General features: G+C 35.8%; 1 protein-coding gene and 1 pseudogene across 1 annotated transcript; one reads left to right on the top strand and one right to left on the bottom strand.

The window, feature by feature from the left end:
- Positions 1–1,806: 1,806 nt before the first annotated feature.
- LOC132551173 (aldehyde dehydrogenase 1A1-like) lies at positions 1,807–23,930 on the top strand. Its single transcript, XM_060215280.1, has 14 exons — positions 1,807–1,873; positions 2,784–2,888; positions 3,624–3,764; positions 6,203–6,329; positions 6,802–6,863; positions 7,784–7,912; positions 8,262–8,375; positions 9,026–9,128; positions 9,651–9,835; positions 10,480–10,644; positions 10,948–11,105; positions 11,660–11,734; positions 17,292–17,331; positions 17,745–23,930. The coding sequence occupies exons 1-14, from the start codon at positions 1,832–1,834 to the stop codon at positions 17,775–17,777; spliced, it is 1,479 nt and encodes a 492-aa protein (XP_060071263.1). The 5' UTR covers positions 1,807–1,831; the 3' UTR covers positions 17,778–23,930.
- LOC132551156 (uncharacterized protein K02A2.6-like) lies at positions 18,437–25,622 on the bottom strand (annotated as a pseudogene).
- Positions 25,623–26,667: the final 1,045 nt, after the last annotated feature.

Here is a 26,667-nt window from a genome sequence, read left to right as displayed (position 1 = left end):
TTTATTAACTCAATATTTAAAAAAAGTCACCACTTTATATTTGGTCAACTAAACCTTCATCTCTATTTTAAAGCACTGTAAAAGGAAAACGGATTCAGAAAAGCAAACCACATCGGCTTGCAAGACCGTAAAATATTAGCAGTAATTTTTCACTGACCTTAAAATCATGAATGATGGGGGTAAATCAAGGTTAATTTTGAGCAACATTCACAATAAGTTTTCTCACCAAATTGTTAGATTTTCTTATAAGTTATTTACGGTGTTTTTGTGATATTTCAGTAAGAGAGAGAGAGTATGGTCAGACAACTGCACACCAATCCCTTTACGGTTTAAACATATTTTATTTGCCAAAATTTGACAACAACGGATTGGGCACAAGTTATTTCAACATTATCAACGCCCTCTCCGATTAACATTTATATACATTTTAAGGTGATGGCACAACGGACACAACAGAAACTTCAAACCAATCTACATATGATTTTAGTTTGATTTCCTTGTCTTAAATGGTTAATTTTGTTAAAACCGCTATAGAATCTGGAAACACTTTTGTACATAATATCACTGAATAATCTTAGATTCACTAAATGGCTGTACTGAAGTATCTGTTACGAGGCATTCATTTAAAAAATGTGAAATATTTCAAAAGCAACATCTGTTTTGTACAGATGATTAATTCGGTGATGGAATTTATCATATCTGCTGTTATAGATTTGGTTGATTGGAAACATATTTTTACAATAGATACGTGTATAAAAATATTTGTCAGCTTGATATTTAAGTTTATATTTGACAATTAAACACAAAGATCAATCTGATTCAAGGGGTAACTATAAGAGCTTGGTGAGTGGACCGAATTCGAATCTTACTGCAAATAAAAAAAGAAAGTGGAAAACACGCACATATATTTCTGTAAATAATGTCTTAATGAATGGTTTAATTTGCTGAGATGTAGTGCAATATTTATGTTACTTTGACATGGGACGAATTGTTCAATGTCTAATCATAGAAGCAGTGGTAAGTCACTGGCTGGATTTTTACCAAAGTTTGAACATCTGGAATACTCCAATGTAGGCTATAAAAAGGTATGACGTATATTTTTAAACATTACATTAACGTGTGTGTTATAACAGATTAAGTTTGTCATTTCTGACAGTACAGAGGCTGGTTTGTAACGTTTGCAGTGACAGTGTAACCGCGGAGAAAAGTCTTGTCGAATGGCCCCACCAAAAACCAATACGTAATCCGGAGAGCAAGTTCACGCAGGTCAGTGAGTAAAGGGAGACAACCGCAGCGGCAAACTGTTTAAACGTAAAAAAAAATGTAGGCTACATTGCCTATATCACAGACGTATATACGACTCTATCAGTATTAACCTATAAACACTGATTATGTCACTGCTAGGTGAAAACAATAGGTACAGAAGTAATAAGAAATGATCCCATAGCCGTATATAGGTCATTATTGAGCTAAATTGATCTTTGTCTTGAAGTGAAAGTAGACTAGTCCAGCTGCTTTTTTTTATTTGGTCGTAGCTCTGTGTAAAACACGATTGCCATCGACTTCTTTTCTTAAATACGAAATTCACAATGGCTTGTCCTTACGTTTGCTTAATAACATAAAATCAAATGATACCTGGGGTAAAGTAGCATGATACGACTTTAATCACGTTTTATATGAAATTTTGAAGCCAGATACATTTTGATACATCAGCTATACACAACAGATCGGTCCACATAAATGGCAACAATTAATGACCTTCACCCTGTACTTTATGTAGATAATGCTTGCAAGTAAACATAGCTGAACCTCTGCGTAAACGTTTTCAAAGATGAGTGACGCAAAACGAAATCCAGAAATCAAATATACACAGGTAAGATTTAGCTTTTTGTGTTTACACGTATTTTTATTGTATTTATACCAAGACGTATTTGAGCTCTAGAAGGGAACATGTCTTATATCGGTGTGGTAACTTGGTATTATAAAACAAGTCACTTTCTACATATGTCATCTTTGAATACCTCTCCGAAGGATTGCATATAGTGACCACCTGTATAACATTGTCTCCTGTCTTTAGTGACCAGCTCGATGGTATTGTCACCTGTCTACAAAGACCATCTCTGTAGCATTGTCACATGTCTGCAATGACTATCTCTGTAGCATTGTCACCTGCCTGCAGTGACCATCTCTGTAGCATTGTCACTTGTCTGCAGTGACCATCTCTGTAGTATTGTCACCTGTCTGCAGTGACCATCTCTGTAGCATTGTCACCTGTCTGCAGTGACCATCTCTGTAGCATTGTCACCTATCTGCAGTGACCATCTCTGTAGCATTGTCACCTGTCTGCAGTGACCATCTCTGTAGCATTGTCACCTGTCTGCAGTGACCATCTCAGTAGCATTGTCACCTGTCTGCAGTGACCATCTTTATAGCATTGTCACCAGTCTGCAGTGACCATCTTTAGCATTATCACCTATCTGCAGTGACCATCTCTGTAGCGTTGTCACCTGCTTATAGTGACCATCTGTATAGTATTGTCACCTGTCTATAGTGACCAACTCTACAGTATTGTCTCCTGTCTACATTTAGCAAATCACTATTATTCATATTTGTCTATACTAGTCACATCATTATTATTGTCACCTGTCTATTGTGAACACCCTGTTATTCTTTCCTGCCTACAATGTCATTCGTTCATCATTATCACATATCTAAAATGATGTTGAATTTCTGTTATTTTCTATACATTTTGTAACTAATAGCAATGTAATTTTGTGTTACAGATATTCATCAATAATGAGTTTTGTGATTCTGTGAGTGGCAAGGTGTTCCCAACCATCAACCCGTGTACTGGGGTCAAGATCTGTGAAGTCCAGGAGGGAGATAAGGTACAACAGGATATAAACTGGAAGTTTTAAATGAAAATCTGTGTAAAAAATCAGCAAAATTCCTTATTTTCATTGTAATGTTCAACAGTAAATGTAAAATTTCTGTTCTGGAAACCAAAAACGATAAAAAAAAAAAAAAAAATTAGAGAGAAAAAGAAAGAAGATGATTGTTCAGTAGAGTCAGATGCACTATATTATAAATGAAGACCAAGATATCTATTCTACAATAAGCCAAAGGGACAAAGAACTACCTCTGCCTCATAGTAGAATGCTAGCCTATACGATAAAAAGGAAAATAATATTGAATTTGTCAGCAGTTCTCTTGAAACTTAAAGTCAGTATAATTACAAGGCATGGACCTTTTGTCAGATATATGATATAAGCAACAGTTGAAATAAAGAGGGAGAAAGATTTTAGATTTACAACAATGTAGAAGTATATTGAATAATTTATGAAATATTCTCAATGAAAGAAATACAAGTATGATGAGGTTTTTGTAAAATTAAGAATGATTAAGTTAGACTGTACTAAACATTCAATATATTTGAAAGTCAATTTATGTGACATGGGATCATAATAATTCCTTTCAACCAAACATTTCTAAGAGGATTTTTTTCTGTGGTACAAATTTGAAAAGAAATGGAATTTATTAAAGATTATAATGATAAAAGCATATCAGAATTAAAAAAGAATATATTGTTTAATCATATATGAATATAATTGATGCACACACAGGCTGATGTTGATAAAGCTGTCAAATCTGCAAGGGTAGCAGTTAAGCGTGGCTCCCCCTGGAGGAGGATGGATGCATCAAAGAGGGGAAAACTCCTTTCAAAGTTTGCTGATCTCCTGGAAAGAGACAAAGACTACATTGCTGTAAGATGTTTTCACTGGTGTCTATAATTGAACATCGTATAATCTAAAAACGATGAACATTAACGAAAGTTTTTGACAAGCTTTTACAGGGTTTTGGCCACAATATTGGTTTTTGTTATATTTTGTTATGTCATAATGTAAATAGGACTACTTTCCAGATTGTGCTACTCAGATATGTCCCGATACCTGTTAATTTGCTTTCAAAAGTACTCGTTACACATGAGTGAGAAATTTAATGAGGCGACAGGTCATATGGTTCATGTGACATCTAAGTGTTACTTTGGCTGACCATGTCTGATATGTAAACATTAGTGTAGAAGGCAGACATTTTTTAAATGGTGCCGCTTTTTCACGATGTTCTTGATTGGAAGTGAAATATTCTGCTTTAGCTAAACACTGTATGTTGTTATACAAAAAGTTGAGCAAATAAAAATGTTTAAATAAAATCAAAATAGTGGAAAATCCACACTGAGGGACTGTGAGTCGATGTACATGAATGTACGTCTCCGAATATATGATAGTGGTAAGACCAGCTGCTACTGTGATGAAATAACTCTTCAATATATAACATGGAATTTCGTTATATAGATGCGCAAGATTTTTTTGATTTGTGAGTGTCTTAGGTACAAAATTGTTTGGTGACCAAGATATTTACACTCATACACATAACACATGTACTCATTTTTATAATGTGCTAACAATTGTAACATAAATTATGTGGACATTCAGGACTAATTAATAAAAAAATATGAATTTTGGCAAAAATTCAGCAGTAGAAGCATATAAACGAAAGGACCTGAAAGATTTTGAGCGTTGAAATTCCTGCACTTTTTGAAAATACAAATATCTATATGAAATACTTTGACTGATGGTACGAAATGTTACGATAGAACTGCATACAAATGTCCAGATTTTGATATTTACATGTGTATGAAATTTTCGGAGTACAAGGAAAAAATTTTGATACAATTTTGAAACATATCAATAAAATAAAGGATTATCTAATTTAATTGCAAACTTATATTAAATGTTTCATAAATGATCATAATAAACTGCCTTCCGTCTTCTCTTATATCCTTGAACTTTGGTCAACATATAATGGTTACCAACGGTTACCACATTTTAAGAAATGATGCGGCTTATATCCCGATGCATCTTATATGTAGATTAAATAAAAAAAATCGCTTAAGAAACGCCCTGTGGCTTATATTCGGGTGTGGTTAAAAGCCCATAGAATACTGTACATAATATACAATAATTATGAAATCATCTCCGAGGCAGTGTAAATTCACAAATAGTTATAGATTCATGTAATGTTCACAAGTGGGACAACCTGTTGAACAGGTAAAAATAGTTGACTCCCAACAGGTACATTTTTGTTTTCATTGTGATTATATGAGATTCATTAAAGAAACCCACAACCATTTAAAACCTGTAGTTAATTACATAGGTATACAAAAGCTAACCAGTACCGCAAGTTATAATTAACGGTTAACGTATGCTATTGGTCGGAAAATGATGTTATTTCAACAATCTGAAAATGTTCAATCCTACCTTGTCCCTTTAATAGCGGGTGATATGTTCAGTATAGGTATGAGCTTTCAAGGTATCTGTACCCACCGCGGTATACGAAGGTTCTTAATGATAGATCACTTACATTGACTTCGATATGGGGATACAGCGAACATCATTTACAGCTAAAGAAAAACTGGACACCATTGACTACACTGAAAGATTTGGGTTTCGTGCCAAACCTCTTTGACATCACAGAATCCAAAATTCAGGCTTGGAAGAAAAAAGAAGAATGCCTAAAGTCCCAACCCCTGACCAGAGTGTCCGACAGAGATGGAGAGAGATATATATTTTCACATGCGATCACAGAGATGCCGGTGTAACATGGAATTGTGAAGCATGGGGAAATGAACCAGGGTCAAAATACCATAATGGTGAAGTGAAACCCCCCACCCCTCCCCACCCATGGTTAAGTGAAGCCACTTTATATTTTGTTTTCAATGACTGTTTTCACTTAATTTTTTATCAGTTTACTTAATTATGTTCCTCAATAGATAATAAAACTGAAAAATAACAAAGATTGGGGAAATTTAGGGTGGGGCTGGGCCATGCTAAAGTGAAGCATTTCACTATTTTTTTTACTTATTATCTTTTTTCACCAATTGTTTTGCAATTCATCCAGATTCAATCATATAAACACATATATAACAAAAAATAGGTCTGGGGTGGGGAAATTGAGGGTGAGGCAGGGGGTTGGGGGTTCACTTCACCATGCCCCCCCTCCCCATCCCCCTATTATTAAAGAGGTAAGTTTGGGAAGTTAAGTATTTACAAAATCAAAGTGAACAACGTCAGTCAGTCTGTCAAACTGTTCTGTAAACATTAAAGGACTACTGTGATTACTGGAGGCTGTGGTATTGTTACAGAGCCTGGAGACTATAGACAATGGGAAGCCCTACGCAGATTCTCTAGACGACATCCACGCCAGTGCAGATGTAATGCGATATTATGCAGGCTGGGCAGACAAAAACAGTGGCAAGACTATTCCATCAGGTACATGTATTTAAATCTTATCTCATCGTTTTTACCTTGTTGAAGTTGTTCTAGTCAATTAGATGTGTATAACCCTGTAGCAGTCATAGATAGCTTTTTCGAATTAACATTAGTTAGCGCACATGGCACATTTATAGAACTTCTTCTATAAAACTTTTATTAACTACAATGTGTACACATGTATGTTCTGACATTTTACAAGTAGATATCTGTGATAAAATGCTTTAAGTATTGATCTTCATATAAATGACCTTAACTTGCTTTTCCAATTGACTGGAGTCATTAATATGTCCAAAACTTCAAAAATCTTTTTCTCAAATTTAAGAACCCCAAAAGTTTCGATATTTAGCTTACAGATAAATGGCAAATAGTCCTGTAAAGCTTTGTTATAACATGTATAAACTTAAACCAAATTCTTTAAGATCACTTTAGAATTTTACACAGGAAATTTATAAATATTGCTGAATTTCAGATGGAGATTTGTTTACCTTCACAAGACATGAACCGATGGGTGTTTGTGGACAGATCATACCGGTAAGCTCTTCTACCCTCGCAAAGGTTTCCAGCAACCATTTTACTAATTACCCAGTATATCACCAATATGCAAACAGATTAGATTCCATTTTGAAAGTACAAACCCAAGTACATCTGGTTTGAAATTCAGTAAATGTCAGAACAGCTCTAAATTCTTTGTCATTAATTCTCCACGGAATGATGATCATCCCCATCTGTTAATTCTTTTTTTTTCTTTTTCTTTTTTTTTCTTTTTTTTCGGCAGACAAATTTGTTCAATAGGACAATATGAAATCAGAAAAGATTTGACAGTTGATAATCAATGTGGATAATTTCTTTTTTCTGGGGAAAAAAATCTGAACAATTAGTACATATTTAGATGTCAGTTTTGTGTTCATATTAAAATGCAAAAGTATTTAATGGAAAATTACACTTTTTAATTATAATTAATCACTTAAATTTTCAAATAACTGATTAATTAATTACTGAAAATTGACTTAATCTGATAGTGAATGTGTGTTGTTGATACAAAGCACTGGAATTTCTTCAACATTAATGTATCATTTGCAATATCTACTAAGATTCAATTTTTTGAAGGTTGCTGGTAGTTGACCTACTTCAGTTGGATAGCTAATTTGAAATATTTTGTATGTAGGTTGCATTTACTGCAGTCACAATACACTATTATTGATATATTTCTTTAGAAATGCTGTGTGCTACTTGCATCTACCTATTATAAGCATCCCTCTTGACCTCTGCCCTCTCCCCTCCACCACCACCACCAACTTATAGAAAGATATGTGTTGAACCTCCCCTCCCCGGGCATATTGGAAGATAGTTCCCTCCCCGGGCATATTGGAAGATAGTTCCCTCCCCAGGCATATTGGAAGATAGTTTCGGTATGCAGAGAACAAAGCATTATTTCTGAGTTAATTTTTCAGTGGAACTATCCAGTGATGATGTTAGCATGGAAGCTAGGGCCAGCCTTGGCATGTGGTAACACCGTAGTTGTGAAACCCGCCGAGCAGACACCACTCTCTGCACTCTACTGTGCTTTTCTTCTCAAGGAGGTAATATTAATGTTGTAAGGTTTAAAAAAGTAAATTGCAGTAGAATGACTGTCAGCTGAAGGAAAATTTTAATCAAACTAGAAGCTTTGTCTGTAATGTTTCATATCTGGGGAGTTTTACTGAGACTTCTGAAACGCCTTCTTTACCTGGCAATTCAGTGTGAAAATAAACCTTAAATGTCCTTACACCTAATTTACCAGAAAAAATCTTAATCTACATCCATGTCTAGTCAAACTTACAGATTTGGTTTCCACACAAATTGAAATTTATACCAGATGATTACATTGTTAAGTTGTTCAATATTTCTTCTTAATTGTCTGTTTTTTATCTAATCTACCTGATCTTCAAGGCTGGATTTCCTCCTGGGGTGGTAAACATTGTACCAGGCTATGGCCCGACAGCAGGGGCAGCCATATCAGAACATATGGATGTGGACAAAGTGGCATTTACTGGCTCTACAGAGGTTAGTTTACATCACAGAGAATGTTATACATGGTATACAGAATATTATACGTTCTGTCTGGAGAAGTCAATCAGGGAATCAGCAGAGGAAACTCTATAGGCAGGTGGTCTGTATTTAGAGGTGGTATTTATTCAGAGATGGTCTTTATTTAGAGATGGTCTTTATTTAGAGGTGGTATTTATTTAGAGGTGGTCTTTATTTAGAGGTGGTATTTATTCAGAGATGGTCTTTATTTAGAGGTGGTATTTATTTAGAGGTGGTCTTTATTTAGAGGTGGTCTTTATTTAGATATGGCCCTTAAAACTGGTTTGACTGGAATATTTTACAGTTAGAACTATTACATAAGAAGTTTACAGGTTTGTACATCTTCAATGCCAGGTATGATCAGATACATTAAAAGTATGATGTGATAACTTCTCAGTAGATTTTTATGAGCCTTTCTGTAGATATCCTAAACTGTTACAAATCATCTGGTGTCGTGACAAGTTAACAACATGCCATTTCTGTCATTTCTGTAAAGTCACAAGGTGGGCTTATTACTGGATATTGATGTAGTGTATTTGTTTATTCTTCTGAGTAGTAGTAGCAATGGTGGGTTTATCACCAAGCATGAGTGTATCTATATTAATGTTGACCACCTTGTTTCATAGGTTGGAAAATTGGTGATGCAGGCTGCTGGTGCCAGTAATCTGAAGCGTGTCAGTTTGGAACTCGGGGGCAAAAGTCCTCTTATCATCTTTGCGGACTCAGATAGTAAGTCGGAAGAGTGTTGTGCTTCATTTGTTTGACATGCATGTGATGCTCTATCATACATTATTTTCCTTATAATCTATATCAGGATGTAAGATTGTGTTCTGTGATGTGACATGGACAATAAATGGAATTTACTTTAAAAAAAAAACAAAAAAATTCTGACAGAAATAATTGAATTATGGTCTTTAAAAATTTTCGAAGTCTAAAAGTTCAATGTCTCAACATACATGTAGGAGTTCTCAAGTCCTGAGGCCCACCTGTTGCTATTAGAAAGCATCAAAATAGTTTCCATTTTACTTGTCGAGAGTTAAGGAAACATGTTTAAGAGACAGAAAACCTGTGACCAACCAATCAACATGGTTCATTTTAAAATTTGATTCTTTAATTCATCCTCTGTATATAAACAGTTGATGCAGCTATGTACTGGGCCCATGCTGGAATCATGAACAACCATGGTTCATCATAAAATTTGATTCTTTAATTCAACCTTGTACTGATAAGATCCTTTGTATATATATATAGTTGATGCAGCAGTGTACTGGGCCCATGCTGGAATCATGAACAACCATGGTCAGAATTGTTGTGCTGGCTCTCGCACATTTGTTGAAGAGAGCATATATAATGAATTTGTGGAGAAATCTAAACAAATGGCAGAGTTCAGGATGGTGGGCGATCCATTTGAGGATGCTACACAACAGGGGCCACAAGTAAGTTGTCATGTTATATAATAGGGGTCACAGGTAAGTTGTCATGTTATATAACAGGGGTCACAGCTAAGTTGTCATGTTATATAACAGGGGTCACAGGTACGTTGTCATGTAAAATAACAGAGTTTACAGGTAAGTTGTCATGTTATATAACAGGGGTCACAGGAAAGTTGTCATGTTATATAACAGGGGGGTCATAGGTAAGTTGTCATGTTATATAACAGGAACCACAGGAAAGTTGTCCTGTTATATAAAAGGGGTCACAGGTAAGTTGTCATGTTTTTATAAAAGGGGTCACAGGTAAGTTGTCATGTAATATAACAGAGGTCACAGGTAAGTTGTCATGTTATATAACAGGGGTCATAGGTAAGAGGTCATGTTATATAACAGGGGTCAAAGGTAAGTTGTCCTGTTATATAACAGAGTTTACAGGTAAGTTGTCATGTTATATAACAGGGGTCACAGGTAAGTTGTCATGTTATATAACAGGGGTCACAGGTAAGTTGTCATGTTTTATGACAAGGGCTACAGATAATTTTGTCTTGTTACATAACACTTGAGATCACACAGAATAATTCTTGGTCACATTAGTGATCATGAAGTGGTAGATAAATGACCTTGTATCATATCATATTCACTTTCAGGTGGATGAGGAGCAGCTGAATAAAATTTTGTCATATGTGGAGGCTGGTAAAGCTGAGGGGGCCAAGTTAGAATGTGGTGGTGAACGTCATGGTAGTGAGGGATTTTTCATCAAACCAACTGTCTTCTCGAATGTAACCAATGAAATGAAAATAGCAAAGGAAGAGGTAAGGCGTCCACAGTAGAAAATATCCAACTGCCTTGATAAAAAAATTTATATTGAAATATAGAAAAGGTTTAAAGCACTGTAGTTTCATGTTGTGTTTGTGAGATTTAAACATTAACTCTAGACTTAAAATTTTCAACATGGCATTTCTTTGTCCAATGATTGTTTTTATAGTAGGACCGTTCAGATATAACATACTCAGTGGAAACAGTTAATGGGGTCCGAACTTTTCTGGAAAAAAGTCATACAGTGGAGTTGGGACATGAAATTAAGCAGTTTTCACTGTATTATATATGTGTTGTAGATTTTTGGGCCCGTTCAGACCATTATAAAGTTTAAGGATCTTGATGAAGCCATCGAGAAGGCTAACACCACCACCTACGGTCTGGCAGCAGGAGTCATTACCAAAGATATTGACAAAGCTATGACATTTGCCCAGAATGTTGATGCTGGTAGTGTATGGTATGTATATATTGACCTCGTTGTCCACCCTCAACTTATTTTTTCTAGATAACAAATCTGTATGAGCTACCAGATATTCTATATCACAGAGTCACTAACAGTAATCAGTAATCTCATTCACCAACCTGCTTGTAATCAATAATCTCATTCACTAACCTGCTTGTAATAAATAATCTCATTCCTGTACAAAACTAAAAATAAAGTGTCATTGATGAGGCCTTATACTAAGATTAATTGAACAGTTACACAAAGTAATCATGTGTTTAAAAATTTTATGCTCTATATTCAATGTTATTTTAACTTTCTAGCAGTTTTTTATTCTTTTTTTTTTTTTTTTTTTTGTTTGTTAAATTCTAATCAAAAGTAATGAGCATGAGGAGATTCCAGCATTTTATCACAAGATTTGCATTTTCATTTGCTCCAGCCCAGGAGCTATAGGGACTGTAGGACACCTATATTTTCCTATTATTGAAGAATAATACTACATTATTTAACTAAATAGAACTATTGTGGAATGGATTTGTAAAATATTTTCCACGTTTTGTGTTTTTCAGGATCAATTGCTATGATATGCTCACCCCACAGACTCCATTTGGTGGCTTCAAGCAATCTGGGCAAGGGAGAGAACTGTAAGTAATGTGAAAGTGTTATTGTAAAAGTATTGGCAAATTTCTTTTAGTTGATAATTGGGCTGTATTACTGAATATAACATCAAGAACATTAATATTATATATCATCAAATAAATCTTCATAGAAATAACAAAACTATTAATATCAGTGTATCTGTCTCCTCCTATAGTGAGATCCTAATCAATGCATCCTCCACAATGATATTAAGAGGGAATCAGGACATGGGTACAAATATTCATTAACAGAAAGTTATTTTGACAGTAGCTCCTTTATCATCTTTCACTCAGGACCAGTTTATGTTATCGTAGCTGAGTCCTTGGACACATTACCCTAAATGTTCTGGATGACTTATATTTAGCCTTCAGCTGCTACAGGGAGTCTATGTCTATAAATAACCCAGACTCATCCCAGTTTGATTTGTTCTTTGTTTATCACTGTTCACAGTTTGATTTGTTCATTGTTTATCACTGTTCACAGTTTGATTTGTTCATTGTTTATCACTGTTCACAATTGATTTGTTCTTTGTTTATCACTGTTCACAGTTTGATTTGTTCTTTGTTTATCACTGTTCACAATTGATTTGTTCATTGTTTATCACTGTTCACAGTTTGATTTGTTCTTTGTTTATCACTGTTCACAGTTTGATTTCTTCATTGTTTATCACTGTTCACAGTTTGATTTGTTCATTGTTTATCACTGTTTACAATTGATTTGTCCATTGTTTATCACTGTTCACAGTTTGATTTGTTATTCGTTTATCACTGTTCACAATTGATTTGTTCATTGTTTATCACTGTTCACAGTTTGATTTGTTCATTGTTTATCACTGTTCACAATTGATTTGTTCATTCTTTATCACTGTTCACAGTTTGATTTGTTCATTGTTTATCACTGTTCACAATTGATTTGTCCATTGTTTATCACTGTTCACAGTTTGATTTGTTCATTGTTTATCACTGTTCACAGTTTGATTATTTCTTTGTTTATCACTGTTCACAGTTTGATTTGTTCATTGTTTATCACTGTTCACAATTGATTTGTTCATTGTTTATCACTGTTCACAGTTTGATTTGTTATTCGTTTATCACTGTTCACAATTGATTTGTTCATTCTTTATCACTGTTCACAGTTTGATTTGTTCATTGTTTATCACTGTTCACAGTTTGATTTGTTCTTTGTTTATCACTGTTCACAGTTTGATTTGTTCTTTGTTTATCACTGTTCACAATTGATTTGTTCACTGTTTATCACTGTTCACAATTGATTTGTTCTTTGTTTATCATTGTTCACAGTTTGATTTGTTCATTGTTTATCACTGTTCACAATTGATTTGTCCATTGTTTATCACTGTTCACAGTTTGATTTGTTCATTGTTTATCACTGTTCACAATTGATTTGTTCTTTGTTTATCATTGTTCACAGTTTGATTTGTTCTTTGTTTATCACTGTTCACAATTGATTTGTTCACTGTTTATCACTGTTCACAGTTTGATTTGTTCATTGTTTATCACTGTTCACAGTTTGATTTGTTCTTTGTTTATCACTGTTCACAGTTTGATTTCTTCATTGTTTATCACTGTTCACAGTTTGATTTGTTCATTGTTTATCACTGTTCACAATTGATTTGTCCATTGTTTATCACTGTTCACAGTTTGATTTGTTATTTGTTTATCACTGTTCACAATTGATTTGTTCATTGTTTATCACTGTTCACAGTTTGATTTGTTCTTTGTTTATCACTGTTCACAGTTTGATTTGTTCATTGTTTATCATTGTTCACAGTTTGATTTGTTCATTGTTTATCACTGTTCACAATTGATTTGTCCATTGTTTATCACTGTTCACAGTTTGATTTGTTCATTGTTTATCACTGTTCACAATTGATTTGTTCTTTGTTTATCATTGTTCACAGTTTGATTATTTCTTTGTTTATCACTGTTCACAGTTTGATCACTGTTCACAGTTTGATTTATTTGATTTGTTCACTGTTCACAGTTTGATTTGTTCATTGTTTATCACTGTTCACAGTTTGATTTGTTCTTTGTTTATCACTGTTCACAGTTTGATTTGTTCTTTGTTTATCACTGTTCACAGTTTGATTTGTTCTTTGTTTATCACTGTTCACAGTTTGATTATTTCTTTGTTTATCACTGTTCACAGTTTGATTTGTTCATTGTTTATCACTGTTCACAGTTTGATTTGTTCTTTGTTGATCACTGTTCACAGTTTGATTTGTTCTTTGTTTATCACTGTTCAGTTTGATTTGTTCATTGTTTCTTACTGTTCACAGTTTGATTTGTTCATTGTTTATCACTGTTCACAATTGATTTGTTCTTTGTTTATCACTGTTCACAGTTTGATTTGTTCATTGTTTATCACTGTTCACAGTTTGCTTTGTTCTTTGTTTATCACTGTTCACAGTTTGATTTGTTCTTTGTTGATCACTGTTCACAGTTTGATTTGTTCATTGTTTATCACTGTTCACAGTTTGATTTGTTCTTTGTTTATCACTGTTCACAGTTTGATTTGTTCTTTGTTGATCACTGTTCACAGTTTGATTTGTTCATTGTTTCTTACTGTTCACAGTTTGATTTATTCATTGTTTATCACTGTTGAGAGTTTGATTTGTTCATTGTTGATCACTGTTCACAGTTTGATTTGTTCACTGTTTATCACTGTTCATAGTTTGATTTGTTCATTGTTTATTACTGTTCACAGTTTGATTTGTTCATTGTTTATCACTGTTCACAGTTTGATTTGTTCATTGTTTATCACTGTTCACAGTTTGATTTGTTCTTTGTTTTTCACTGTTCAAAGTTTGATTTGTTCACTGTTTATCACTGTTCACAATTGATTTGTTCATTGTTTATCACTGTTCACAGTTTGATTTGTTCTTTGTTTATCACTGTTCACAGTTTGATTTGTTCACTGTTTATCACTGTTCACAGTTTGATTTGTTCATTCTTTATCACTGTTCACAGTTTGATTTGTTCATTGTTTATCACTGTTCACAGTTTGATTTGTTGATTGTTTATCACTGTTCATAGTTTAATTTGTTCATTGTTGATCACTGTTCAGTTTGATTTCTTCATTGTTTCTTACTTTTCACAGGTTGATTTGTTCTTTGTTGATCACTGTTCACAGTTTGATTTGTTCTTTGTTGATCACTGTTCACAGTTTGATTTGTTCACTGAGGTCGAATGTGTTAAAACCTTTAAATGACATCTTCCAAAATACCAGAAGGCCTAGAATCATTATATTTGGCTGGATGATTCATTTGATGTAACCAAATAAAGTTTGCAAAACCAAATGGCCTTGACCCATAATCAAGGTCACACAGGTGAAATGTGTTAAAACCTTTAAACGTCTTCTTCCAAAATACCAGAAGGCCTAGAATCATTATATATGGCTGGAAGATTCATTTGATGTAACCAAACAAAGTTTGCAAAACGAAATGGCCTTTACCCATATTCAAGGTCACACAGGTGAAATGTGTTAAAACGTCTTCTTCCAAAATACCAGAAGGCCTAGAATCATTATATTTGATAGGAAAGTTCCTTTGACGAAGCCCATAGAAGATTGCAAAAAAAAAAATTACCTTTACCCATATTCAAGGTCACAGCGGTCAAATGTGTTAAAACATTTAAACGACTTCTTCCAAAATACTGGAAGGCCTTGAATCATTATATATGGCTGTGTGGTTCCTTTTATGAAGCCAAACAAAGTTTGCAAAAAGAAATTACCTTGACCCATATTCAAGATCACAGATGTCAATGTGTTACAAACCTTTAAACGACTTCTTCCAAAATACCGGAAGGCCTAGAATCATTATGTGTGGTTGAAAGGTTTCTTTGATGAAGCCCAACGAACTTTGCTAAAAGAAATGACCTTGACCCATATTCAATGTCACAAAGGTGAAATGTGTTACAAACCTTTAAACAACTTCTAAAATACTTGAAGTCCTAGAATCATTGTATTAGGCTACTATGTTCCTCTTATGGTGTCCTACAATGTTTGCTAGAAGAAATGACCTTGACCAATCTTCAAGGTCACAGGGGTCAAATTTGTTAATGCGTTTAAATAATTTTTTCTGAAATATCGATATTTGGGCAGTATATTCCTTTTATGAAGTCCAAGGAAATTTAGCAAAAAGAAAGTAACTTGACCCATAGTCAAGGTCACAGATGTCAAATGTGTTAAAACCTTTGAACATCTTTTTCTGACTATCCAGATATCTAGAATAGTGATATTATGCCAAATTATGTTCTCAATGATGCCCGCTAATATTTGGTCAATTGATTCCCTTAATGGTGCTCACATAGTGTGTGAAAAAATAGCTTGATCCATAAAAATATTACTAGGTTTTAATTTGGTAAAATCATTAATAACTTCTGATTGACCAATGGCCATCATATTTGGCCAATAAAAGTTTCACAATGACTTATTAAAGGAATACATTATATCTCCAGTAACCGGGGCTTAACTGACCATGGTGACGTCACTATTGATATGCATGAAACGTTTAATTATTGGTTTTGAGTTAGGATTATGGTTTATAATTACATGTACCTTAATTGTTCCTGTCTTTATATTTGATTTTAGTGTGTAAACAATGATCTAAAGTACAAGTAAGCTTCTGCTGTCCTGGGTCATCCGTCGAGCTATAACTAAGAGTTTTTCTGCTATATTGTTTGACCATCTTCTTTCCTTGATTTAAAAGAAAACTTTCAATTATATTTAACTGGAAACATCATAAGAAAGTCTCAATTCAACATTGCACAGAGGAGGGGGCTGACTACTAAGGGACAGAACCCATAAAAAGTATTATGTCATATTGCTTTAAGCTTCTACTGTGGAACTTATACACAGATATAGTACTGTTGGTCATAAAGATCCAGGTGAGCGATACAGGCCTTCTGGGCCTCTTGTTATATATAAATGTTTGGCATCATGAGATAAGTATAATGGTTAGCTAAGAATTAACTCTTGGGTGCGGAACACCTTTGGGGTCATTATTTCAGGGTCATATGTTTGATAGAGTTAAGATACCAACCCGATAACCATTTAAACTCCTGCTTGGCATCAAAACAGAAAGACAGTCATGGTATTTACCCGTTAGTCTTTCCCCATCAATGAGGTTAAGTGACTGAGCTTTACTTTTTAAATATTTTATATATCCAACCTATAGGCATTTATACCATTGCTGGGCTTTAAGGTTCAGGTGAGCAATACAGGGCCTAAGGGCCTCTTGCTCATGAGAGTTATGTCCCTTCTATATTTTCAGCTGTCTTTCATCAATTCTCTCTCTGTGATGATGAAGCTCCTCTGTACGATGATCTTAGTAGTAAATCAACTTAAAAGTATATTGCAACTGGAAGTTGTACTTAGTAATACTGATTCAAATGTGCCACAATTTTAACTAGCTTAAGGCTATGTAGTTTCCAGAGGTACATAAGGGAGATAACTTTTACAAGCATGAATTCTTCAGGATTTTGTATATCTAGATGTATGTGATGCAAGTGGGATATTAAACACTAAAATTATGATTTATTGCAGGGGAGAATATGCTCTGAAGGAATACACAGAAATCAAAACTGTAAGTATTTAATAGACTCTAAAATGAACTACACTTTACTATTCTTCAATAGAATTTTACTATTTTTCTATAGAATTGTAATTACAGGTACATATTGTTGATAATTCAAATAACAAAACTCTTCCTCTGGAAGTAAGCTATGCATGATTAAAGGTCAATTGTATTATAGATATTTTGAAACATTTCCAATAGATTAAAAAAAAAAGTTTATGATTCTGTGAAAGAGACAGAGGGGAGGGATATGGAGAAAATGTTCTTTTGAATTTTGTTTTATCTTTAAAAAAATTGCCTTCTGTGATTTTCATTGTCGATAATCCTTTTTGATAAATATACAAGCAAGAGATCTGTAACCCTTTAATACATATAAGTAAATTCATTGAGCTATATACTGTTTTTTTCTCATCTTTTGATAGGTTACCATGATGGTTCAAGAGAAGAACTCATAAAATTTGTGAAAAAAAGCAATCTTGAAAGAGCTAGTGTAAGATTCAAATGTATGCAATATATTTTTAAAGTAATCTTTCATTAACAAGAATGTATGTAAACAGACTATATTCTCATGTACTCTAGAACGGTGCATACACCACAAACAGACTATATCCTCATATACTCTAGAAGAGTACTGTAATGTTTGGGGTTTAGCCTCGCAGACTAACACAACACCATGTGGTTTGCAATATGGCGGTTTATTAACAATATCCCACAATGCCCCACACGGGTCACACTAACATCCGGAGCCGGAGCCAGATTATCTTATACACAACATCCCTCCCCCTTTTTGGTAAAGGAATCCATTTTTCATGATCAATTACTTTTAACCATGTCCATATGTGTAAACTAGAAATGTAACTATTTGTTACCACCACATAAAATAATTATTACTGACCGTGACTACGAAAATTAATTCTTGAACCAAGTCTCTATATCCACATGAAAGTGGAGCTTAACCACAAAACAACTTAACCAGGTCCATGAGCTTAAAGCTTAACAATAAACAATTAACACATGCTCCCATTCATGTTTGCACGAAATCATTCAAGTAACTTGGTGGGTGCCTGGTCCGTTCAGGTTGCACTGATCTTTGTTCTGGTTTCGAACTCACAACCTAGGGTGTACTGACTGAACTGTTCTCCACTACCGGTGTTTGGCCTGGAGTAGAGACCACAACATCCTCAAGTTCCTCGGGAAGTTCGACCTTCACCTTGGAAGACAAACTGTGTCTCTGACGAATATGATCGACATGACGACGTTTGACCTTGCCATCATCATCGCTCACTGCATAGGACACTGGTCCGTTCTTTGATGATATTTCACCAGATAACCATTTTGGACCCTTGTAGAAGTTCTTTACCCAGACTTGATCTCCAGTACTAAAAGCACGTTCCTTAGAATGTTCATCATGATAGGTTTTCTGACTCGTTTGACATTTCTTGACCCAATTTCTGACCTCAGGTCTCACTAGATCAAGTTTGGCTCTGATACGCCGTCCCATCAGAAGTTCCGATGGTGAGACTCCCGTTGTAGTGTGCGGAGTTGACCGATAGGCTAGTAGAAATCTACTCAATTTCCGGGTTAGGTTGTCCTCAGAGTTTTGCATTTTTTTCATACCTTCCTTGAAGATGCTGACCGACCTCTCCGCAAGCCCATTTGATGAAGGATGGTGGGGGGATGTCTTTACATGTAACACTCCATTCTCAGACATGAATGCTGCGAACTCTTTGCTAGTAAAGCATGAACCATTGTCTGACACCACCATCTCAGGTAAACCATGGGTTGAGAGACATTCTCGCAATTTGTCAATTGTCACTGCTGATGTTGACGTTTTGGTAGGGTATACGTCTAACCATTTGCTGTACGCGTCTACAATGATGAGAAACATCTGACCTAAGAATGGACCCGCATAGTCCACTTGAATTCTAGACCATGGCCGTTCAGGCCAATCCCATGGATGGAGGGGGCAACTGCAGGAATCGAACCTTGTGCCTGACAATCCTGACATCCCTCGACCTTACTCTCAATGTCTCTATCGATCCCTGGCCACCAGAAGTAGCTCTGTGCCAATTTCTTCATACGGACCATTCCAGGATGTCCCTAATGAAGTTCCTCTAACAATTGTTTCTGTCCAATTGTAGGAATTACTATGCGTGTTCCCCACATAACACATCCGTCATAAGAACTGAGTTCTGTTCTACGTGAATGAAAGGGTTTCAATTCTTCCTCACCACATTTTTCCCTCCAACATGTTTGTACATAGGTTAGCACTCAACTCAGAAGTAAGTCTTTGGCTGTCTAAGACTGGATATTTTGGAAATCTGCTGGAGTACTGCCCAGATAGTTGATCAGTAGAGTTTTCTCCCCTGGAGTAGGTATTTCACCAACTGTGTCCTGGAGGGGTAAGCGACTTAATCCGTCTGCATTGCCATTCTTGGATCCTTCCTTGTATTGTAAGTCATACTCGTACGTAGATAAGAGTAAAGCCCATCGTTGAATCCTGGCCGATGCCATAGTAGGTGTAGATTTATCTGCCCTAAGTAACCCTAATAGGAGTTTGTGATCCGTGTAGAGTACAAATCTGCGTCCGTACACGTATTGGTGGAACTTCCCGACTCCAAATATGAGAGTAGCGCCTTCCTTATCGATTTGTGCATAATTACGTTCTGCTGGTGCTAGTGTATGCGAAGCGTAAGTGAGGGGTCGTTCCCTACCCTGTACTCGATGTGAGAGTACTGCCCCAAGTCCATAGGGTGAAGCATCACACGAGAGTATCAGTTCCTTATTTGGGTCAAAATGCACTAGCAAAGCATCCGATAGCAGCATCTCTTTGGCACGTGTAAAAGCTTCAGTTTCCTCTTTTCCCCATTTCCATTTGCTGTCCTTTTTGAGTAGTGAGTATAAAGGTGACAACACACTACTAAGGTTTGGCAAATAACATGCATAATAGTTCAGAAGGCCTATAAATGCTTGAAGATCTTTGACATTCTGGGGTGCAGACGCCTCCTTAATGGCTCTGACTTTCTTGGCTATGGGTTGGATTCCCATGCTGTTGATTCTGTGTCCCAAGTAGACTGCCTCCTCTGCCAGAAATACACACTTTGTCTTTTTCAATCTCACTCCTGCTTTGTCTAACCGATCAAGTACTGCAGATAGGTTTTTCAGGTGATCTAGTTGATCCCTCCCCGAGATTAGGATGTCATCTACTCTGACTACAACATGCGGTATTCCCTGTAGCAAGTTTTCCATGACACGTTGGAAGATACCGGGACTCAACGATAGTCCATAAGGTAGACGGTTGTATTGGAAAAGCCCCTTATGTGTGTTTATTGTTGTATACCTCTTAGACTCCTAGTCCAATTCCAGCTGTTGATAGGCTTGGCTAAGATCTAACTTGGTGAAGTGTGATCCGCCGCCCAAAGATGCATAAAGGTCCTCTGTTTTAGGAATAGGATAATTGTCTTAAATTGACTTTGTAATCATCACATATCCTGAAGCTACCATCTCCCTTGACGATGGGAACGATGGGCGTGGCCCATTCGGAAAATTCCACAGGTGAGATAGTTCCTTCGGACACCAAACGATCCAGTTCATGCTCTTTCTTGTCCCTTAAAGCATAAGGTACAGGCCTAGCCTTGAAGTACAATGGTTTCTGAGAGTTGTCCACATATAACTTGGCAATTGTTCCCTGGATAGTACTTAAACCATTCTTAAATACAGATTTATGTTTTCTCAAAATGTTATCAATCTGATCCCCTGGTGGATCTTGCTTGACTTGAAATATCTGGCTCCAGTCCAACTTTGCCTTAGAAAGCCATTTCCTTCCAAGTAGACTAGGGTAGTCTCCCTTTACAACAACTATAGTCAGTGTTTCTGTATAGTCTCCATATTTCAATTAGACCTTCCCCTCACCTCTTGTTGGGATGGGTTCACCAGTTTGAGTCTTTAACTTCACTGCAGTGTTTCTAAGCTTCACCGGCCTACCATTTTTGTTGATCTCTGCCAATGTGTTATCTCCAATCACTGTGACGACAGCTCTTGTGTCTACCTCCATAGATACATTCTGGTTGTTGACCTGTAGGGTCACTTCATATCTATCTGTTTTACCGACTTGGTTTATGTTGCACATGGAATATATACACTCCTGATCGTCTGTCCTGTGGTCAGTTGACTGTAGCATATGTACTGGAGTTGATTTATGCTGTTTACCTTTTGTATCTTTGTTTCGCAGTCGACTCAGGCATTTTCCCTTTATGTGACCCTTTTTCTTACAGTGAAAACATTTGCTGTTCTTAAAACGACAAGTTTTTGGGTCATGATTTCCTCCACACCTATAACATGGTTTTTGGTGACCTTGTTGACCTTGAGACTGGCCTCTATACTGACCTTGACCTTTCTTACCGTGACGTGCGCTGTGATTGTTACTGTGACCGCGATTATTATCACTAAAGACTTTGTTGACATTGTTCTGTCCCTCGGACCTCAATCCGTGTCCCTACAAATCTATGACATTTTTCGCTGCTGTTTCCATTGACAACGATATTTCATATGCCCGTTTAAAATACAGTTCTTTCTCAGATAAAAGACGTCGCTGTATTCTGTCTTCATTAACACCACATACTAGTCTATCTCTAATCATGGTTTCAAGCGTCGTGCCGTATTCACAATGTTCTGATAGATTTCTCAGTGCCGCTATATAGTCAGAAATGGACTCACCTTCTTTCCTGAAGCGATTGTTAAATTTGTATCTTTGCACTATCTCTGATGATAGGGAGGTCAGCTAAAAAATGAACCCCCTAGAAAACATTTTAAAACATGTTTTTAGACAGAACTCAGAGAAAGAGAAATTTTGGTGCAAAAATTTTGGAAATCGGTTGTGGGATTCAAAAGTTACATCAATTTTTGTACCTCGAAAAGCGGCCATTTTTCTGTTTTCGGCAAAAAGTCCCTAAAAGAGGCATGTTTGAGGCCTTATATCTGAAAATGTGGTTATGATATGTATTGTCTGATTGTTGTAGGGTGCCAAGTTCCCCTTATGCTTCAAAAAGAAACATTTACTTAGTTTAGATGGGGACAGATACAAAAAAAATTGGCGTCTGAACATGAGGAATTATTCGTTTGGACTTTTTTTTTGCGAAATGTGTCGGCACCCCCCTTTGCTAAACTACCACTTTTGAAGAACTTTATCTCAAAAAGTAATCACCCAATTTAGCCAAATCTCCTTATTTTTACAGATAACAATGCATTTTCTTGAAAAACAATGCCAGTTAGGGTTTAAGATATATTTTTTTTAATTTTGATATCCAATACCCTGCGCAGCCCCTTTTTGAGACGAAATCGAAAATTTAAAAAAAAATCACCTTTTTGATGCAGAAAAACTTAAAAAAAAAATCTGTAATTTTTTTTATCTGGTGTTTCTTGTTGATCTTTGTATGTTTTATAGGAAAATAAGTAATATTTCCCCCCAAAAAATTTTTTGAAAGCAACAGCTCCAAATATATAGCTGCCAAAGAGGTCTATTTTTAGCCCCGAAAAGAAGAAAAATAACATTTTCAGCCCGAAAAGATCTTCAAATAATCCAAGGTGGTAATAAAATGAAAATTTATATCAGAATGCTTATTTCTACATACAAATGATCAAGTTTTAACTCAAACAACAATTTTTAGCAACATTTAAGGTTGTTTTTCTATGTTTTTGAACATTTTGGATAAATCCTGAAATTCGTGTTTAATCGTGAAATGCGAGAAGAATATAAACAAATGTATGGTGTATTAGGTATCATTTTAAAGCTAGAAATATGTAGAATGCAATTAGCACAAATTTGTACCTCTATTTTTTAACAGCACCAAGTATTTCTATAAAAACCTAGCCTTACCCCAAAATCAAACATTCTCGGAAGGTGAAAATATCCCCCAATTTTTACTTTTACAAACAATATCATTAGAGAAAACATGTTGTTGTTGATATTCTTTCACCTTTTATAAGCCTTAAGAGCTGATACATTGGTTATTCTTGTCTTTATAAGTTAATCCTTAAGAGAAAAGCACACAAAATAGGTAAATCTGTCATTATCTAGCATAAGTTACTCTTATTCAGCCTCTTATGAGTCATCAAATATGGTATAAATTATCTCTTGATGTGTCATATCAACAGTGATTGGTAAACAGAATAAAAGATGTCACAAGGGAATTTTAATTGTAATTTAAATACATAAGTGAAGTCATTGCATTTACAAACAGTGTTTATGATTTGTATTTTGACTTATGTTTTAAATATCAACGGAATCACTTCGCAAACGCAGCGATTGTTACGAATGTTTTAAATATAAACGGAATCATTTCATAAACGCAGCGATTGTTACGGATGTTTTAAATATAAACGGAATCACTTCGCACACGCAGCGATTGTTACGGAGAAAAAGGACGAAAAGTTGACGCTATCTTGCTGCAGGCTTTGTTGTTCTTTTTTTTTGAACCTGAAAAATATTCTAAAAGAAATAAAAACATATAATATTTGAACAGGCTATGTATGCAGTTATTACTATGTCATCACACTACATAGTGCGAGTGCAGTAATTTTGCATTAGTTTATTAACAGTTAATGTAATTAACAAGGATATCATGGAAATACCAATAAAATGATACATCCCAATAGTGTTAATTTATTCAATAATAAGTTGATAAATTATGTATTAGTTTATAGCAAATCCTGTCTAACACATGTGGAATTTAAATGATTTAGAAAATATTTTCCTTTGGCCTGATAATGTTTGGATCCCGCTTTAAATGAATCACGTGTTTCGGCCAGTACAAAGTCGGGATATATCCCATCATATAACTGTTGCTCTTGTATTCCTTTATAAAATTTGGTAAAAGGTTTTTCAAAACATTTTTGGGTTAGACAGAATTCACTTTATATTAATACTGTATGACAGAGAGGGTTATCTGAAATTCAATGCATGAATACAGTAAATGTCCTACAAAAGGCATTATGATTAAGTCTTTTGGCCTACAAGTGAAGAAATATGAGAAAACAGACATTTACATAAACCTGAAACAAAATTATAATACAATAAAAAAATATCCTACAAAGAAAATAAAACAATAGAAAATATCCTACAAAAGAAATTAATGAAAAATTTCCTACAAAGAAAAGAAACTAAACAAGAATTCTGACATCGCCGTTCTGGTAGTCTTCTAGTAACGGTTCCTCAAACACGTTACAGGGCTCCTCCTCGTCGTCTTCATCATCGTCTTCCTCACCAGCATCCTCGTAGTCATATATGATGGTATACAAACTTGTATTAACATCATAACTAGAGACCTTACCAGTGTACCATATCGTCTCTCCATCCTCCTCCCGTCGAAACCTATGATCAATAAGTCTGCCTACAATAAAATCAGGATCTAATGAAACAACACGAAGCTCACCCTCCTTCATGTCATCTAACAATGGAAAACTGTAAATCTCGACCTCTCCATCATACACTAACGAATAAACATATTTACCTCGCCTTACCTTTAACCCCGTTACAATACCGTAATACCATTTATCACTTCCATCAGGGTCATGTGTCTCTGGAACAGCTGAACTTGCAGAGCCAACTGTCGTCTTCTGTCGCTTTGGTGCCTTAGATATCTTTTTGCGTTCATCCTCTGCAAGTCGCTGAAACCTAGCCTTTTCTTCCTGAAAGCATAAACTTGATAACCGGTTAATAGGTCTTATATTACCTCTCCACTTTCATCAGGTCTGGCCTCATCTTCCCTAAGGACACACTTAAGGTTGGCGGATAACTTCTATGCACTTTTGTCTAAGTTGGTCAACCAGGTGGAAGTATGGTTTTGTGTCCACATCGTGATCCCTTCGATGGCGTTTGTTGTGGCCCTGGGCATTACACGAATCAAGTTGTCCAACTCAGCGAAGATTCTCTCTGGTCCAACATTTGTCTTTGGAACGGTGGCTGCATCTGCAAGAAGCTCAGAAGACCAGTTATTAAAATACTTACCTCCCTCCAAATGATCTTTTAACTGCCTGTTACAAACCACTACAAATGAAGAAAAAAGAAGCTCTAGTGCCTGAACAGTTAGAGCATCTAATTGTTCAGATGGACTTACCAAACACTCATATACCTTATCCTTCTTGACTGACTCTTCACCAAGCAGAAACTCCTCCCCCTTGAGTAGTGCTAAATAATCACTGGACAGTTTAACAAATGCATCATGCAACCTCTGGTACACTGGGGACAACTCACTCACATGCCCTTCCTTCGCTAGAAACCTCCATATAGGTCTTGTAACCATCTTGGAAATAATACCCAATGTTCGGGCACCTGCCTGAAAAGACAAAACTTGCAAATCTGCATTAATAGCGGCAAAAAGCTTATTATCTGCTCTATGTTCTTCAGTAAATGTAAGAAGATCATCAAGCAGATAACACAATCCAGCTGAATTATGAAATAAAATATTGAACCTATTACCTTTAAAGGAAGCCAGAGGTACCTCTTTTACCTGTCCTCAAGTCTGTAAAAAGTCTCTAAATTCAACTGGCTTCCCGGACTTTTCACAACCACGGTTCTGTACTGCCTTGCAAACAGTCCTCACCATTCGGGTTGTCCCAGCCTCTCCCGACTTACTGTATCCCCCTGGAAGTGTAAGGGCACCAACCTTCTCACCAGAATGAACAAGACCCTCCCATAAAGAAAGAGTCTTGTTTGCCTGCTCTGAGAGACCTACAAGAAAGTGTAAACCACAAAAGAAATAATTAACTGCACTATACCTTTCCTCCTGATCGTCAGATAAGGTTTCCCAGTTACCAACTACATGCGGCAAAGCCTTCTCTCTCCATTCTGACAAAAGGGTTACAAACTTCTTATTCACACTCGACTGGTCAATCACCGTATTCTTTATCTTTGCCGCAATACTCCTCATCTGCTCACTATCGTCTCCTGTCATCTCAGACACAATACTCTCAAGCAGCTTCTGGTAGGCCTCAGCATCACCACACGTCATGTCTCGCATACCCATACACATAAACTTACTTGATAAAGAAACAGAAATGGCCCCATAATGGTGCCCAAACTTAGTTGTCCCATCAGGACCTATTGTTAAATTACCTTCTGCATAATGTAACTCTTCCTTTAAGTGAGAAAGAGCCACACTCCGTGCCTCCAAAAGCATGTACTTGGCGAAGGTCTGGCCAGGCAACCGTTGTGGGGAAACTCTGGTCATCTTCTCCATCACTGTCCAGATGTTCTTCTGCACATTCCTTGCTCCAACTCTCATACACATCAGTTCCATATATACTTCCCTAACTGTGTCAGTATAGCGCCCCTCCTGGAATGTCACA

The sequence above is a fragment of the Ylistrum balloti genome, unplaced genomic scaffold (assembly GCF_031769215.1).
Source record: "Ylistrum balloti isolate Yb309-2 unplaced genomic scaffold, AGI_CSIRO_Ybal_v1 Utg370182, whole genome shotgun sequence".
Taxonomy (NCBI): Eukaryota; Metazoa; Mollusca; class Bivalvia; order Pectinida; family Pectinidae; genus Ylistrum; species Ylistrum balloti.
The sequence above is the reverse complement of the archived record's forward strand: the minus strand, read 5'-3'. Positions and strand labels throughout refer to the sequence as shown.